The 20,490-nt window shown below is 34.3% G+C and overlaps 1 protein-coding gene across 1 annotated transcript in view; it reads right to left on the minus strand.

Annotated features, from left to right (window-relative positions):
* Window positions 1-9,116: 9,116 nt before the first annotated feature.
* The window catches only part of wtip (WT1 interacting protein), an 88,201-nt gene continuing 76,827 nt past the window's right edge, over window positions 9,117-20,490 (minus strand). Inside the window, exons 5-8 of the mRNA XM_056478456.1 lie at window positions 20,102-20,232; window positions 16,623-16,674; window positions 16,359-16,427; window positions 9,117-9,882 (exon numbers count right to left, since the gene is read on the minus strand). Of these exons, the coding sequence (XP_056334431.1) occupies window positions 9,730-9,882; window positions 16,359-16,427; window positions 16,623-16,674; window positions 20,102-20,232 (405 nt within the window). The 3' untranslated portion in view covers window positions 9,117-9,729. The remainder of the gene's footprint in view (window positions 9,883-16,358; window positions 16,428-16,622; window positions 16,675-20,101; window positions 20,233-20,490) is intronic.

Consider the following 20,490-nt stretch of genomic DNA (forward strand, 5'->3'; position numbering starts at 1 on the left):
GAAATATAACAAATAGAATATATAAATAGAATATGCGAAATGAAAATATGATTAATAGAATACGCAAAATGAAAATGTGACAAAAAGAATATGCAAAACAGAAATATAACAAATAGAATATATAAATAGAATATGCGAAACGGAAATATAACAAATAGAATATATAAATAGAATATGCGAAACGGAAATATAACAAATAGAATATAAAAAATAGAATATATAAATAGAATATGCGAAATGAAAATATGATTAATAGAATACGCAAAATGAAAATGTGACAAAAAGAATATGCAAAACAGAAATATAACAAATAGAATATATAAATAGAATATGCGAAATGGAAATATAACAAATAGAATATATAAATAGAATATGCGAAACAGAAACATAACACATAGAATATATATAAATAGAATATGCGAAACGGAAATATAAAAAATAGAATATATAAATAGAATATGCGAAACGGAAATATAAAAAATAGAATATATAAATAGAATATGCGAAATGAAAATATGATTAATAGAATACGCAAAATGAAAATGTGACAAAAAGAATATGCAAAACAGAAATATAACAAATAGAATATATAAATAGAATATGCGAAACGGAAATATAAAAAATAGAATATATAAATAGAATATGCGAAATGAAAATATGATTAATAGAATACGCAAAATGAAAATGTGACAAAAAGAATATGCAAAACAGAAATATAACAAATAGAATATATAAATAGAATATGCGAAACGGAAATATAAAAAATAGAATATAAAAATAGAATATGCGAAACGGAAATATAAAAAATAGAATATATAAATAGAATATGCGAAATGGAAATATAACAAATAGAATATATAAATAGAATATGCGAAACGGAAATATAACAAATAGAATATGCAAATAGAATATGCAAAATGGAAATATAACAAATAGAATATGCAAAACGAAATATGACAAATAGAATACGCAAAATGGAAATGTAACAAATGCAATATGCAAAACGGAAATATAACAAATAGAATATGCAAATAGAATATGCGAAATGGAAATATAACAAATAGAATATATGAATAGAATATGCGAAACGGAAATATAATAAATAGAATATATAAATAGAATATGCGAAATGGAAATATAACAAATAGACAATGTAAAATGAATTATGACAAATACAATATGCAAACCAGAAATACGACAAACAGAATATGTAAATAGAATATGCGAATCTGAAATATGACAAATAAAATATGCGAGGCGAAAATATAAAAATAGAATATGCAAAACAGAAATATGACAAAAAGATTATGAAAATAGAATATGCAAAACGAAATATTACAAATAGAAAATGCTAAATGAAATATGACAAATAGAATAAGCAAAAAGGAAATAAATAGAATATTCAAAACAGAAATATGAAAATAAATTCAATATGTAAAATGCAAAAATGCCTAAAAGTATATTTTATTAGTCATATTTCTGTTTCGCATATTCTATCTATCTATCTATCTATCTATCTATCTATCTATCTATCTATCTATCTATCTATCTATCTATCTATCTATCTATCTATCTATCTATCTAGACCTAGAAGAGGTGGTAAAATAAAGAACAAAACCACAGTCACACAGTTTAAGTTAACTACAAAACCACTTTATTGAAAAAGCAGATTACATAAATCTACGGTTAAATGATACGTCCCGACTTTTCATACATTAAATAACTTTAAACTTTTCACGTTTAGATAAATAAATCTACTTTGCTTTTTCTTTATTTATGAAATATCTAGGAAATCAAAAATTGTACGATAAAAAAAGTGATGCAACAGAAGGTAAGATGTGCACTTTTAAAAAAACTAATGAAGGAAAGCTACCGTTCATTGAATCTCCGATAAATGCAGGAAATACATTCTAGTCTGCGTATTTACAGGGTACTCTAGTGTTGTGCTATGCAATAGTAGTACGTTTTAAAAGTGGATTAAGACAACGTGGAGAAAAATATTACGCACTTTTGTTCTTTTAAATGAAACGAAACAACACTTGTGGGAATGATCTGAAAGTGGGAATATCTGGAGACTTTCTCAAAGGAATATCCTGTCATTATATTGACCAATAATGCTGAAAATGAACCAAAACATTTTCTCAGCACGTCACAAACGCTGTACATGAATCCAGAATATTCCTTTAGCTAAATATGAGGGAAACCTCCTCTAAAAAACAAGCTCAGGGTGAGGTTTTGTGCTTCGGCTACAGCAAACACGCATCTTCACGTGAGTGAATCCGCTTTTACAGTCTGAAATCGGCGGATTTCACAACAACGGCTCTCTCTTCTCAGGTCAGGAAACACATACAGCCCGATTCTGACAGCAGTTTTACAGTAGACGTCTGTGTGTAACAGGAGAAGTGTGCGTTTAAACAACCAGAACGCATTTACACACTCTGAAAGGTCTGAATGTCATTGCATTAGATTGATTTGTTGAATGAGAGCTGGTGTTTTTGGTGACTTTAGTGCATGTGTGAAGTCTCGAACACACACAAACACATCCTGTATTCAACAGATCTGATGTTCCAGCATTGATAATTAAAGAACATGCATTAATTTCCAATCAACAGCAATCGCATTCAGGCATTTCTAAAGCAATAGTTCACACGAAAAGGACAAAGGGTTCACCGTCAAGTTGTAAAACATGTGGATGAGCTTATTTGTTCATCCAAGCAGATTTGGAAGTGTATTATTTCATCACTTGCTCACCGATTGATGCTCTAAAGCTGATAAAAACATCAAACTAAATCCAAACACCAAAGTTTTTAACAGTCAATAAGCATCATTATAGAAGTCCTGTTATGTAGTACAAGATTTAGTATATTATAATTGTTATTCCAAGCTGTAAATGCCCCATTTTTGTGTGTCTCTTTAAATGCAAATGAGCTACAGATCCCCGCACCTTTACAAAAAAGGGCGGAGCCTACACAAGTTGTGCTTCAGTTACTCCTGCAACATGAAAGAAAAACATCTAGAATTGACCTGTCAGCTTAAACCAATGGTCTCCAATTCCTGGAGGGCCGCAGCTCTGCATAGTTTAGCTCCAACCACCTCCAACTCTCACCTGCTTAATAGTCTCAAGTAGTCTTGAACACCTAGATTAGTTAGATCAGCTGTCTTTGATTAGAGTTGGAGCAGAACTGTGCAGAGCTGCGGCCCTCCAGGAATCCAGTTTAAGACATATGGCTTAAACTTAACTAAAAATACATGCAGTCAAGCTGGAAAATTATTCAGACCCCTGGCAAATTCTGATGTTAAGATTGTGTTCAAATGAAAATAAAGGATGATAGATAGTGTTTTCCATTGTTTCTTGTACATCGCCTTATTATCTTTTGAAGCCTGTGTCATTTCCAGTCGCTGGTTGAATAAAAGTAACTTTAAAGTCTGCATGAACTGGAAGCTGCGACCACTATTGCGTTCGTATTGTGACGCATTTCCTAGAGAAATGGAATATTAAATGATAAAACAGTGGGCGTGGCTTGTTTTTTCTACTGCGAGCTGATTGGATGTAGTAAAGCAGGTGTTTCATTCAGCAAGATGCAGGGGAAAGGGGTTGGGGAGAGTTATTACAACCTAACAGACTCCTCCTGCTCAACATTACTGTTTGTTATAATAGTGACTGACAGCTGGAGGGGCGTGGTTAAGTATGTTAGTAAGATAGATGTAATCTGAGAATTTAACTGAAAACAGGAAGTGCATTACAAGCACAGACTATTGTTTTTTTTCTCTCTCAGTGACATGCACAGATGAATTGTTCAGCACAAAACTAGCAATGTGAGCTGACTAAATCTTATGATTAGTTTGGATTGTACTATAAGTCAGAATTTGCCAGGGGTATGAATAATTGCAGCCCTGACTGTAAATTTATGCACATTTTGAAAGATATAACTCCAGTTTCAGATGAATTATCCACAAGAGGTACTGTTTTCTCAAATTTTATAAGCTAAAATTAATAATTTTACTAATTATGACAAGTCTTAATAGATTATTGTTAAAAATACATTGTAAAAGGCCTTTATTCGTTGATTAAATTGGTTCCAGTAATCATAATTTTTGTCAAATAGAAAAAACAAACATTTATTTCTACTTTATTTAACCAGAAACCTACAGTGATTGCTTATTTATATACAGACATATAAAGCCATGTTTTTATTAGACCTATGATGCTATAGCTAGGTTATTATGCAATTGTATTTTGGCCATAAGTAGGCCCACACGGAATCTGCACGAGCAGAAATTCGCAGATTTCCACAGATTTTTAGCCCATCATTGAGTCTCTGTGTTTGCTTAAGTAAATGTGTCAGTTTTTAAATTAATTTCACTAATATTCATTCATTCAGTTTCTTTTCGGCTTAGTCCCTTTATTAATCTGAGGTCGCCACAGTGGAATGAACCGCCAATTTATCCAGCATATGCTTTACGCAGCACATGACCTTCCAGCTGCAACCCATCACTGGGAAACACCCATACACACTCATTCACACATACACTATAGACAATTTAGCTTACCAAATTCACCTGTACCGCACGTTTTTGAACTTGTGGGAGAAACCGGAGCACCCAGAGGAAACCCACACGAACACGTGGAGAACATGCAAACTCCTCACAGAAATGCCAACTGACCCAGCCGAGGCTCGAACCAGCGACCTTCTTGCTGTGAGGCAAAAGCACTACCCACTGCGCCACCGCATCACCCTTCACTAATATCATTGTGATATAATAATAGCAGTATTAAAATGTTCATATGATTTATTTAAAATACAGTATGTAAAGTAATATTTAGTAGATACATATTAAATGAGAGACTTGCTTTTACCAAATAAGTGGATCTAAGTGGATTTGCATTGTTTACATTAAATAAAAGTTAGGCTTTTTTATTATATTTTATATATTTATTTTATATATATATATATATATATAAATATAGGTTTTTAGTTATGATACTCCAAAAATGATTCCTTAGAGAAATATCAAAAAATGTCCACAGATTCTGTCTGGCCCTAGCCATACGTGATGGTTTACAGCAGGGGTTTATAGCATGGGTGATTTCCTAATTTATTAGGCAATACTTAAAAATGAACATCACTTTAAACTGTATTTACTAATGCACTACATCTTTTTTAATTCTAACTGCAATTGCAATGAAAACATAAACAATCACATTTATAACACAGTGAGAGTTCAATGCTGAATACACTGGTTAAGCAGAATCTGTCCTTGCCTTGATTTGCTCACCTAAGCCTCTGCATTGTCTTCTATTAGTGGGGTGACATTATGTACATTTTAATCTGAATTACAGCATTTCAATTGAAACATTTGACTTCAGTTTAAGGAGCTTAAGATTAAAACACACAAATAAAGGGTCACATTAAATTTGAATTGGAAATCTCTAAACCATCCCCATCATTCTCCCGCTATTCTCAAATGGGTGGCGGGCCAAATCAAAGGTTGCATGGGTCAACTTTGGCCTACAGGCCCTAGCTTGGCCCTGGTTTATAGTAAAAATGCCATTCCAATGCAATTCCAATTGCTTTTTACTAACATGCAGCTTCAGGCTTCACAAGACTTATCAACTGATGAATTGTGGATTACTGTGTTTTCATTAGCTGAACTGCAGCTCCATCTGTGAGCATCTGATGTAATACTAAACTTCTCCAAATCTGTTATGATGAAGAAACAAAGTCTCAGACAAAACAAACACATTTTTCAGCTTATTTTCAAGTGTGAACTATTCCTTTATGGGACCACTGACACAGAATGCATTTTTCCATTACAATGAGCTACTTTCCCATTGTTTTTCTATGTAAATGTGTTGGACAGATGTGCATGGCCATTACGCTTGTTAGTTTTGCGTCTGGCCGTGTTTTTAAGACACTGTGAAGAGTCAAGTGATTTAATTTAATCAAACTTTTGCAGGGCAGCTCAAATGTCAGTTCCAAGGCAGTCGACCAATAAGAAGAACTCGGAGGCGGGGCAAGCATTTGTTTACAATAACAAGCTGGCATGACAACTATTGAGTTTGAAAAGCAACGTTGAGAAAAAGCTTTAAAAAATAGGGGTGTCAAAATCAATTGTTTCTTTCAGTGCACCGCAATGCAGACGCAGACAGTTCGGTATGGTTTCAGTAATAGATCCAAACCGGTTATTCCATACTGACGTCATTTATCTCATATGCGCTGTGTCATGGTAAAATACTATGGCGAGGGAGGCCATGAGTAATTAAAATGCAGAAACTCTGCACAATTCACTGCATTTGTGTTTGCTGGACAGTCATTCACTGACACTGAAGTTACAGCAGAAGCCCCTATTTCACTGCTATGGAGAAAATGAAAGTAAACTCCATTTCTTTCTCTCACACTGTGGCCCGTTTGACCTGCTGGCGTGACGTTTCCTCTCCTCTCGGCTGTTATAGTGATACTTATGGATCAAGACTTAAGTCTTTTTTTATTTGCTATAAATGCTGCTCTGTGCATGTACTTGAGTTTTGTTTGATGTAGAGTGTTTTTCTTTGAGCAGTTAAAATGAAGGTCCAGTTCATATATCTGACTGCTTGTATTAAAGGACAAGATTGTATTACAAATACATATAAAATGTATTTTAAAACAACACCTTTTAATACAAGAATTGTTGTGCTGTTAAGTAAAATATTAAACTGTGTATGGAAAGCATTGTGATGCACCGTGATCAGTGGTGTAAAAGTAAGAAATTACAAATACTCAAATGACTGTAATTGAGTAGTTTTTCTCAGGAATTGTAATTTACTAAGTAGTTTTTATAAATGTGTACTTTTACTTTCCCTCGAGTACATTATTAATGCACTATTGGTACTTTTACTCCACTACTTTCCTTTAACCTGCAGTCACTACTTTATTTCTTGTCTATGGGGATTATAAAAATCAGATTCCCGTTCAATCAAATCACACATAGAAGAGGAAAATCGCATCTTAATGAACTACCTCAAGACATAGTTATACTTTTAGCAAACTGCATTAAAAGAGTCCAAGAAGATGTTTAAAGTCTTTACACGCATTGACCCAGAGACTGTTTAGATGTATGTCACTGATGAGAAGATGACAGATGTTTACTGGATGATGACCGAAATGGCCTTAAACACCCAGCAGGCACAAGACGTCAACATGATGTCAGATTGACGATGTACTCCAACGTCATGAGGATGTCACATTTTGTTTGGAAAAAAAATCGGGTGGACATCAGAACCCAACGTCAGGCCGACGTCAATGTCCAACCTGAAATAACCGAATATCAATGTCTGATGATGATACAGCTTGATGTTGTGTGAAGGTTTCCACTATGATGTCCATCAGACGTTGGATTTTGGTTGCCGTACCTGATGAATAAATGTCAGTATTTGATGTCAGTATGACGTTGGTTTAAGATGTTGGCTCGATGTTGGATTTTGGTCACTTTCTAACACAACCTAAAATCAACCAAATATCAACGTCATTTGACGTCATTATTGGACATCAAAATAACGTTGTCATTAGACTCTGGCTAGACATTGAATTTTGGTCACCTGACGTCACAACCTAAATCTAACCTAATATTAACGTCTTATGACGTTGTGTGCCTGCTGGACAATCACTAAATGCACTACAGAATGTTACGTTTACACACATCCACAAATTACATGTAAGTGCATCAGCTTTTTACAGCGTAATACTCACTATTTTTGAAAGGTCTACTTTTTACTCATACTTACTCTACTTGCACTACATTTTTAGGCAAGTAATGGTACTTTTACTTGAGTAGTACTCTTTCCACCACTGACCGTGATGCACCGAGATATCAAATTGAACCGAATCGATGGCCCACCTTTAGATGGAAAGATGCATTCTGTTTAAAAGACCTCTAAGTGTATAAATACTCATCATGGTCACTGTGTGACACACACACATACACACAATCATACGCACACAGTGGTCCAGCCACTAGTGTACATGAACAAACACACACCTACACACCCTTTTTTGTCTTGTACACAACATGTCCAAATCGAGTGCAATGCAACATCAATGGAATGCAATCTGCGATGCAACATCACAGGTTTTCATGCAACTCTAGTTTTGTGTCACGTTTTGATCATAATCATACTACTGAATTATTCTGACATGTGCAAAACGTTGTCATATGATTGCATGGCATCTGTTCGGACAGCGTGTCACACACACACACACACATAACACATGCAGCGGGTCTGTGGCCTGGTTGAATCCAGCTCATCCAGGCTTGAGCTTCGACCCGTGCACACACACATGAGCCCACCTCTAGAGTGCTGAGACACAAGACAGTGCGTCTCCTCCGCGTTAGGAAATAAATGTAAGGCAGCAAGGCACCTCATCCAGAGACAAACCCGCATCTGAAGAGTTCACAGATCCAACCCCGTTCTGCTGGTGTCAGGTCACAGCCTCTCTGACCACAGAGATTTAATGTCTGACTTCTGCAAAATATACATCTGTTAGTCCATCTACGTGCAGCAGGCTTCATAAAGTCACCCGGTGAAGAAAATGCCAGCGATGCATCAGTGTTCGGACCACTGCCGTCATTCGCTCAGACATTCAATTGGTGTTTAAAGGGGCAGTGCACCAATTATTTACTCAAACTCATGTCACTGCAAATCTGTTCAATTTAAGGCAAGGCAGTGCAGGTGAACAGAGTCAAGAGGATTGTGAATGTAAAGTAAGACAGTTGTTTTGTATTATATGTTATGTTTAAATATGCAAATGAAATATTTAATTAAATATTCAGTATGTAAACAGGTAAACATTATGCCAAATTCTCAGTAAAAACCTTTAGAAACACATATAATTGCAAATATATATGCAATTGTATTAATTTTAAAAAGATTTTCCCTATTTCAGCCTGATTTTATTCCATAAATCACAAAATAAACAAATAAATAATTTGAATTAATATAAATATTGTGCAAATATACCTATTTTACTTTATTGTTATTAATTATATATTGTGTGTGTGTGTGAAAGAGAATCATGTTCATAAAAGAAAGCCTTTACAATGTTAAATAAACACTTAAAAGGTACTAAAAACATGTAAAGATAAGTAATAGTACTAAATCTGACCAAATATGTGTATAATAATAGTAATAAATACATATATAATATATATATGTATTTACTAAAACATCCTTTTTAAAGCATAAACAAAAAAACAAGCCTCAAAAAGCACATTTTTCTAAACGTCTTCCTTTGTGTGCCATGGAAGAAAAATTCACACAGGTCTGTAATGATATGAGGATGAGTAAATGATCACTGCAATGTTAATTTCTGGTGGACTGCCCCTTTAAAGAGCGGCAGCTTGGCGCACACACAGAAATGGTGCATCTGAAAGGCAGTAATTGAGGCCTGATGGATGCAGGATATTCAATGAAGGCACAGCAAGTCTTTAGTGTTCAGTGCTGTTGTTTGGCGTGCGGAGAAAAAACAGGCACGGGTCGCCCTCCGTTTCCCTGCGGCAGTGCTGAAAACGCCCCGAACGCAGCCAACGAGACGTGATGAGGAATGACAGTAATAATAAAACCTCTCCGGCTGGTCAAAGTGTAAATGCGCAGTTAAACAGGCACGACTGATTCCCGGTGTGTGGTTTTGGGGAAGGACAGACCCGTCTCTGTCTCACTCACGGTCGTCTAGTTTAGTTTGAGTCCGTGTGTGTTCACAGTTCAGTGACGTGAAGCGGGTAACTGGGCGGCGGGTGTGGTGCTAGCGGGGTTTTTAACCGGTGCAAGTGGCATCGGTGGCACAGCAAATGCCCCTCCAGTGGGTAACAGCGATGGCCCTCTTCATCATTCAGCTGCAGACCACAATCCTGCAAAACACACATACACAGCTGAAGTGATGTTTAACAGATTCAGGAAATTTTCACAGTATTTCCTACAATATTTTTTCTTCTGGAGAAAGTCTTCTTTGTTTTATTTCGGCTAGAATAAAAGCAGTTTTCATTTTTTTAAACCCATTTTAAGGTCAATATTATTAGCCCCCTTAAGCAATATTTGTTTTGACTGTCTACAAAACAAACCACAGTTATACAATGACCCTAACTTTACCCTAATTAACCTAATTAAGCCTTTAAATGTCACTTTAAGCTGAATACTAGTATCTTGAAGAATATCTAGTCTAATATTATTTACTGTCATCATGACAAAGATAAAATAAATCAGTTATTAGAGATGAGTTATTAAAACTATTATGATTAGAAATGTGTTGAAAAAATCTCTCTGTTAGGCAGAAATTGGGAACAAAAATATACAAAGGGGCTAATACCTCAGGAGCGCTAATGTACTGTCTGGGTGTAATGTGGGTATTAGCATGGGGACTTTTAATTTTTCGTAAGCCAGCTCAAGCAAATCCTGTGGCTGTCATGTTACTACAAAAATCGCTGTGTTTAAGATCTGATTCCTGGTAACACTTTAAAATAAATGTCCATTAATTAGAGTATTTACTAACATTAACAAAATATGAATAATCTTGTAAATCATTGATTAACCATAGTTCAACATTAACTCATGCATTATTAATATCTAAAGATGTGGCTGTTCACATTAGTTAATTAGTAGGCATTAAGAGTTAATATGAAGTATCCAGAGTTGGGTGTAACGTGTTTTACAGTAACGCATTCTGATTACATTTTTGAGGAACGCAGTAATGTAATAAATGACATTTTAATGTGTGTAATTTGAAAACAGTTACTAACGTCAATGTAATTGTGTTACTTATGTTGCAAACACTTTCTGGAAGAAAAAAAAGCTTCTTTTAAATCACGTTTTCCACTGCACTGTCAATTAATGAGCATGCACTTTTAGATCGCGAGCTGCTGTCGAGAGTGGCTGCTTCTTCAAGTGCAAATACAGACATTACTTTGATTTCATTGAGCGTAAAAATCCATCTATGTCCAGTCTCTAAAGAACTTTCGACAGCATTTAACTCGACCAGCAACTTGTTTAAGCACTAGAACAGAATTCTACGACAATATTCTTCACCAAGGAAGACACCGGCGCCCAAAAACACAGCAGCCCAACTCAGCCTAAACAGGTTAAATTGTATTTTTGTGCAGAATCAGGAGTGACAGTATCTTCTGAATGTGAAGAGAAGCGTAGCTGCTTATGGGACCGTTTATATATCGCGTCTTTTGCATTTTGTGCTCGCATTTCCCAGGCGCATCAGTTGAAAGGTCAATATTATTAGCCCCCTTAAGCAATATTTGTTTTGACTGTCGAGTTATACAATGTTATACAGTTATACAGTTATACAATGACCCTAACTTTACCCTAATTAACCTAATTAAGCCTTTAAATGTCACTAAGCTGAATACTAGTATCTTGAAGAATATCTAGTCTAATATTATTTACTGTCATCATGGCAAAGATAAAATAAATCAGTTATTAGAAATGAGTTATTAAAACTATTATGTTTTAATAACAAAAAACATGTGTTGAAAAAAATCTGTTTAGAAATGTGATGAAAAAATCTCTCTGTTAAACAGAAATTGGGGACAAAAATATACAAAGGGGCTAATAACTCAGGAGCGCTAATGTACTGTCTGGGTGTAATGTGGGTATTAGCATGGGGACTTTTAATTTTTCGTAAGCCAGCTCAAGCAAATCCTGTGGCTGTCATGTTATTACAAAAATCGCTGTGTTTAAGATCTGATTCCTGGTAACACCTGCGACAAAAAACACGGCAGCCCAACTCAGCCTAAACAGGTTAAATTGTATTTTTGTGCAGAATCAGGAGTGACAGTATCTTCTGAATGTGAAGAGAAGCGTAGCTGCTTATGGGACCGTTTACATATCGCGTCTTTTGCTTTTTGTGCTCGCATTTCCCAGGCGCACCAGTTGAAAACCGTGAGTCACGTGACAAGAACAGACTGATCAGCTTCATACCTTGTATGGAATATACACATTTAGGAAGACTAATTACCTCAGACAAACACAGAACACCCAAACACTGCAGTGCTTTTTCATACTATGGATGTCAATGGCTACCTGCATCCAGATTGCTTCTAAAAGTCTTCCTTTTTGTGTAAAAAAAAAGACAAACCGGATTGGAAAAATTGAATGATGAGAGAAATTTAAGTTTTGGGCGAACTCTTTAAGTATTCTGAATATGTCAAGCTGCTGTGTTAAACACATTATAATGTTTTTCAGTGAATATTAAATTACTAAAAGAGCTGCAGTTTATTTTGTATTGTTTATAGGTATATTTTATGTGTTAAAAGTAACTTCATAGTAAAGTAATTAGTAATCTGATTACTTTTTGCATGAAGTAATTAGTAATGTAATCAGATTACAATTTTACAGTAGTAATCAGTCATTTGTAATCGATTACTTTTTTAAAGTTACTTATCCAACACTGGAACTAACGATATTTAACTTATGTTATGTTTGATGTTTTTTTTGTCTATTTTTTTTCTCACCCTCCTCTCTGCTTGTTTAGTCTTTAGGTTTCTTATTGGTTTACCATTCTGTCCATCATCATTATGACAAAGTCGGTTCCACCAATCCCAGGACGAGCCGCCAGGATTTAAAGCCCCGACAGACCAGTGTATGATGTGTGCTCTGCCTCGGCGTACCATTTGTGCTCCACGCAATTTGATAGTGCTATGCTTCGGCTGTTTAGTGATTTATTATCTCAGTTTACTGTGGTAATTCGAGTTTGCTTGTTGAACTTCGTTGGCTTTAAGTAACATAATGTGATGGTTGTTGTGTGGTTCTAAACTTTGACCGATTTATCCGGTTTGTTTTAGTTTAGATTGATGTTTTGTTAGATTAGCTTGAGTGTTTTGCCAGTTGTGTATTTTGAGTTTTGTAGCTTTAATTAGTTTAGTTCGGGTGTCGTATACACTGAAGATTTCGGTGTTTATTTGTATTTATTTTTGACGCCTAGTTTAGACTTTAGTTTTAAGGATCGTTTTGTTTTGTTAATTTCTTTGATTTGGCTTACACTCGTTGTTTTTGTTTAAAGATAATTATAAATGTTTGTTTCTTTCTTTTTCCTCTCCAATTCCTGTTCAATTTTCAACTATTGAGTAAAAAGCTTAAATAGAGAATCGATTCCTGCCTCATCCTTGATCTGTCGCACACATTACACCTGTCTCACTTAAATGTTACAACATCCCACTAAAACATCTTAAAAACGTAACACTTAGCATTAACTAACATTAACAAAGATGAATAAATACCATAATAAATGTATTACCAATAGTTCGTTCATGTTAGTAAACACATTAACTAATGCACCATTATTTTAAAGTGTTACCTGATTCCTTTAAAAGTCAATGATCTTTACTGCCTAATTGATATATGACATAAAGCGTGTATCAGACCAGACAAGAAGCACTGCATTAAACTACATTGTTCTGCACCATGTCTTTAAAATATTTACCACAGTATTTTCAGTGGCGTTTTTGTGTCTCCTTATGGCACTTGTGTTTACGTTGTCTTTCATCTCGATGTTTACACTTGAACAACACAGCTTAAGTTTATTTAAATGTTTATATTTTAATTAATTGACATTATTGATGCTGTAAAAGGAACATTATGAAATTGAAAACACTAGCTGTGCATATAGCCCATTGACAGAAATGAAGACTTTATAAAAAGACATCTCAGTATTCAGATAATCATCACCCCCGTGGCAGGATGTGTACTGTAAATAAATAATTTAATGCACAACCCATTTGGGAAAATCCATAGCCAGAGGAAGAGAATAAATTAACATAATATGCAATTATGGAAGCTCATTCAACCCTGTTACAAGGCAATTTTGTGCCAAAAAAAAACATTGAAATTGTGAATTGAAAGTCACATTTTAATGAAAAAGAAAAGTTTAAGTATAATATTAATAATGCAATTTCTATAATTTAATTAAATCTTATTTTACAGTGTATAAATAATATGATACAAATCTTAAGCCAAGCTCAACCTGCAATGCTTTTCTTAACTTGTTTTTGCGTTGTGAGGATTTGCAACACGTATGCTGCACGCATGCATGTATAATTTGCTGGTGTTTTCTGTAATTGCATGTGTTTTCTTAAATTGCAGTGTGTTGAGCTCTCTTAGCCACCCGTAGATTTCTATAAAACCAAACCAGAAATGGAGGTTTTTAGCATTAACACACTCCGTCTCACTAGTTAAAACTGTTCATTTCTCTGGATTTGAACATTCTTCCAAACATTTGGGGTAATGTAAGTACACAAGCCAGCAAATACAGTGCTCAGCATATACGAGTACACCCTTCACAAATCTCTCATTTAAATTCATATTTTCTATTGGAAGATTTACAATATTATATCTGTGCATATGCATTAGATTAGTCAGTACTGAAGCCATATCTGGAGCTAATCAAACAAAATAACTTACAATAATGGTTAAAAAATGTGTAGCCCAAATTTATGTGTTAGGGAAAAATTCATTCATTTATTTTCTTTTCAGCTTAGTCCCTTTGTTAATCAGGGGTCACCACAGCGGAATGAACCACCAACTATTCCAGCATATGTTTTACGCAGCTGATGCCCTTCCAGTCACAACCCAGTACTGGGAAATGTTAGGGAGAAATCAAGAGAAACAAAAAATATTTACAATTTAGTTGAAATGTTATAGTTTATTTATTTATTTTTGCAATATTTGCATGAATTTAAATGTATTATCTTTACATTTCTAAACATGTTCTGTGACTAAAATATTATTTTAATAAATATTTCTGTTTAATAAATCTGTTCAAATGCACCGATTTATATTGACCATATTCACTGAGAAATGCATAAAAATATTCATTTTCAAAATGGGTTGTACTCAATTATGCTGAGTTTATATATATATATATATACTCAGCATAATAGAGTACAACCCATTTAATATACATATATATATATATATATATATATATATATATATATATATATATATATATATATATATATATATATATATATATATATATATATAAAATGGGTTGTCCTCAATTATATATATATTATATTACATATATATATATATATATATATATATATATATATATATATATATATATATACATAAACACTGTTCTAGTGTTTTTTTATTTAATTAAAAAAAATTGTACATATGGTGTACATAAGCTGGATTTATACTTTCGCCTGGCGCTGCATCGCGCACCTCTATTGACTGCGCGCGCACCTCACGAAGAGGCTTTTATACTCGCCGCATTCGCCGTTGTGATATTCTTTAAAACAACAGGGGGCGGTCAAAAGAAACCCACTGTAAAATCAGACGGATAAACAGAGAAGTAGGACGTTTCCGGAAACTACGTCATATCATTATTATCATTCAATAATTTTAAACTAATTAATTTTATTATTTTCATAAATTATTGAAATGATTATAAGAATTTTTAGAACCAATCAAGATTTTTTTAAGTAAAACTCGGACAGTTTTACATTTTAAAGTTTATTAAAATATTAATGACAAGAGAACCTGAGTTGCTCTACAAATATATTTTTAATATGGCAAGAATAAAAGTACACTTACTAAAAATACAGATGTTTTTTTAGATTTAGCCTGCTCCACAGTTCACACATTACTGTCTGGCTAGTTTCTGACCTCTTCTTATGCTAAAAAGGCAATAATGGTCCAACATTCCTGAGCATTATCACCAATAAAGCCTTAAAAACAGGCCATCAGTATACTGTAAACCGATTGAAATATTCATTCCCAGTTATCAAAGGAATAATTTGCTCCTTAATTACAGTTTTGTAACTATTAAATTGTCTTAAATTAAAAACTGCAATATATAAATCAGTGTTAAACCTATGACCGGTGGAAAAACACATTCTGTAATTGTGTACCTGGCTCTCCACTTTTGAAATGGCCTCTTTTGGTTTTAACAAACTTATCCATCAGGTTTTCCCAAACCTTGCAACAAAAAACTTTCTCCTTTCCCATGGCTGTTGCAATTTCTAGCCAAGAATTATTGATCATTAGGTTATCTCTATTATCACGGATCATAAATGTGTCTGTACAGTCGTACCGTTTCAGACAAAATCTCTTCAGAGTGTTTCATATTCAACTCAAATCAAACGTGGCACCGCGTACGCTGTTCGCTCAAGTCTTAAAAAAAACATGCGCACCACCAGCCAAAATCATAACTCGCGTACCTAAAGCGGACATCCGCAAACTCCGCAAGGACGTCACATTCGCCGCACTTAAGCGAACAAGCAGACGCGTTGAGTATAAACCAGGCTTAAGTGAGATTAAACCTGCAACCTTTAGCCAGTATTTGAGTGTAATATGATGGAGTGTGTCTTACCTCACAGTGATAGCAATCTACATGGTAATCTTTATCCATGGACACCACCCGTATGGTCTCCTCTGAACCCTAACGACACACACACACACACACACACACACACACACACACACACACACACACACACACACACACACACACACACACACACACACACACACACACACACATACACACACACACAGCTGGTTAACCTCGGCCAGGATCATGAATTAATTAACATTTTTTTAATTTATGAATAAATTTATAAAGAAATGCTCGTACCTGTGCTGGCAGGATGGGCTGGTTACACGAGGCACATTTAGGAGCAAAAACCCTGTGAAGCAAAAGATTTTATAAACATATATATAATTATATAAATATAATGCACATCTACAGTTTATTTGTATCATAAAAAATGCATTGATGTTTGTTTGAAACTATTAAACTATTTGAATTATTACAAAACTGTAAGAAAATCTGTAACCTGAGGGTAAAATTAATCAGAATAATGAGGAGATCACGAAAAAACAAACAAAAAGCGCTCAGGGGTAACTCAAATATTTGATCGGTGCTCTTTGGGTCAGGGATTCATCAAAACATCAAAAGAAATTAGTCCAAGGCACTCGGAATATGTGGAAAATTTAAAAAGCCTTTATTCACATGGCTTAATCTTAAAAGAAACCTACGCGTTTCGGCAGACATCTGCCTTCATCAGGGTAAACAGTGATCAGGTGCGTTTAGAGTCTCTTTTGAGTACTAAGGTCAAGAGGAGGAGACAGGATAAAAAGATTAAAGCAGAGAGAGACTTTTTGGATCTATACGTTAAAAGCAACTAGATTCCCAGGTCTAAATGCTGAATTAGACTTTCCTTCATTTTTGTAAAACAGTTTATCCATAGATGATCCACTGATTATCATCATACATTGTAGAATGTGTTTGTATTTTCCCATGTGTACATGTTTTTATCCGTGTATGTGTGTATATATGTGTATGTGCACATGTAAATGTGTTCGGAAGTATGTATGTACATGCCATGTTTAAGCATTTTTTGTATATCTGTGCATGGTTTATAGTCACCCTCTATCTATGCTGAATTAATGATGATAGCTGATTATGTCTGTTAAATTATTTGAGTATTGTAGAGATGTTTGAATGAGTCATGTGACCTTAGTACTCAAAAGAGACACTAAACGCACCTGATCACTGTTTACCCTGATGAAGGCAGATGTCTGCCGAAACGCGTAGGTTTCTTTTAAGATTAAGCCATGTGAATAAAGGCTTTTTAAATTTTCCACATATTCCGAGTGCCTTGGACTAATTTTTTTTAATGAGAAGATCACGTTTAAGCTCTCAGCGATGCATATTACTATTAAAAAATGAAGTTTGATATATTTACAGTAGGAGATTTACAAAATGTCTTTATGGAAGATTATCTTTATTTATTATTACATTTTTGGCTATTTACAAAATATACTTGAAGAAGATGAAGAGTTCAGATGCAAAACCCTCTACATCCATCAGACCTCTTTTCTTGTAAATGAGCATTTTCTATCAGGCTCCTCTGATTAGGTTCAGAAGTTTCATCTTATATGTAATGATAAGGTTATTAGCTAGTAAATAAGATATTTTTTTTCATAAAAGTCACTTTAGACAATTCTTTGTTTTTTAACAAATTAGATTTTATTTCGCATCAAAATCAGCTAAATCCACTTGTGCTTTTTTTGCAAAAACCTCTAAATCCACCTAATAAGACAAGACAGTGTAATTAGTAGAAAAATCACTAAATATGCAATTACAAATTATTTTACCAAACATAAAACACATTACACACACCACCTAAAATTAAAAATACATCAGTCAAGTTAGTGGCGGTTTATTCCGCTGTGATAAACCAGGGAAAAGGCAGAAGGAAAATGAATGAATGAAATCTGTCAAGTAAGTGCATTAATCAATAACATTAAAGCTGACATTAATTAAATCTTAACGATCTGTTCTCATTTCTGATGTTTGGGATTTAGATTTAATGTAAGTAGAGCAATGTGAACATTGTAAACATTGTAAACTAAGCTTGGTAGATTCAAATAACATAGTGTAAAACATTATAAAAACATCAATATCTGTGCATTGTCCATTAATATAAAAAGCTTATCAGACGTTTAGGTATTATGGAGTAATATGAGTAATGTATAGTTTTATATATTATATTAATCTTTTTAAAAATAGCTTAAATTAGCAAATACAACACAAGGTGGGCCTACTGGGCAAAAAGGGGATGTCTCTCAGACAATTTTAGAAGCTGTCATTCATTCATTCTCACCATACTTAAGGTCTTGGTCTCTTGTTTATCCTCATAGCATCCATGTGGGATAAAAGAACGGCATCTTAACTCTGTCTTTCGTGAAACGCAGTTGCTGTTTAATAGTAAATCAGACTCATTCAAAGTAGAGTCGCTGTGCAAAAAATCGTTATGAATGCATGTTACACTTCTGACTGTACAGTGTGTTTTCTTTTTCTTATTGACCTTATTCTAAAATGCGGAAGTGCGTCTGTTTTCGCGATTGTTTTAGAACTTCCGATTAGGTCCCCTATGGGAGAAATGACTAGGAATAATAAACGGCAGAAAACGGTCAAACTACTTGCTCTACAAACAAATGTTTACATTACTTTACAGACCAAGTAGAATAATATAATAAGAAAATATCAGTTTGCAACATCAAGCAGCGTAACGAGCAGTTTTCAACGTCTAAAAATGAATGGAAGTGAATGAGAGCGGAAGTCTCGAGCCAAAAAGATTCAAATGGCTGCGCCCGCTGGTCGGCAAAGAATTAGGTGAATAACCTCATAGGGCTTGAGTGTCCACATACGTAGACAGCACATTTTAGCTCTTCAGTGTCTATTTAAAATACTTTGAATATTTTATATTTTGTTACAGACATACAGTGTCATCCTGCAACTGTTTTGCAGCGTATGAAATGTCCCAAACACTATTTTTAACTGTCCAAAATGGGACACAATTTATTTTTTACTCTCTGATAGTCAAATCAAGTAAAAAAAAAAAATTCAATGTTAAATATGCATTAAGAACATTCAGGAAAAGTGTTTTATGTAAATTCGGACCACGAGTCCACATGTATGGACATCATTTTTCTCTAAAAGTACATCATATCAAAAGATGATACTCGGACAGGCTCATCTAGCTTATCAAACTACGTCTTTTAAAATCGAAATCGAAAGTCTCCTTATAAAAGCCAGCATATCAGCGCGCTGCTACATTGAAAACATATGATTCGATTCGCGGCTTCTGATTGGTTCTCGGGAGATAGCGGCTTTTGCTGTCAAAGGCAAGCGGCGTTTAGCGGCTTTTGCCAACAAACTGTTATTTCTGAATGCGCTGAGGCTGCGATTTAGATGATTTGAAGCAAAAATATCTGTTGATCGTATACTACGTGCCTAAAGCATTATCTCAGTGCCATTATCTCAAGTGGCGCTTAGCGGCTTTTGCATCTGAACTCTTTATTAACTATAATTAACTATACTTTATTAACTACATTAACTAAAAATAATAACGTTAAAGTAAAATAAAGAAAAAAATGTATATAATTAAATAAAAAAAAATTATTTTTAAAAAATTAAATGTAAATTAATTTCAATTTGATTATAATAAAATATTTTACATTAAATTTAAGCCTTAAAAATTAAAATAAGAGCTTCATTTATGAGATATGGTTCAGTCGTATACAAAAAATGAAGAAGTCCCTCACGTGTGGTAGTCTTTCACACAGTAGATGTTGTTCTCCACGTCCACAGTGAAAGGAACTCCGTCCAGACCCTCCTTACAGATCACACAGCGGAAACAACCAGGGTGATATGACCTGCCCAGAGCCTGCAGGATCTACAACACACACACAGACAGGTGAATGCACACACATATAGAAAAAACACACACAAACAAACACAGGCACACACACAGGTGAGATGGTGGTGGGCTGACGCTGCACTAAAGAGACACAATAACATCATTTCAACATCTATAAATAGACACTATAAATGACTGAAGCAGAAGCAGAGGGATGCTCAGATCAAGCTGCTTTCATCATCCATCATAGGCTTCCTGTCTGATTTAAACCAGTAAAACTAAATCACAAGAGTT

Source organism: Danio aesculapii, chromosome 18 (assembly GCF_903798145.1).
Source record: "Danio aesculapii chromosome 18, fDanAes4.1, whole genome shotgun sequence".
NCBI lineage: Eukaryota > Metazoa > Chordata > Actinopteri > Cypriniformes > Danionidae > Danio > Danio aesculapii.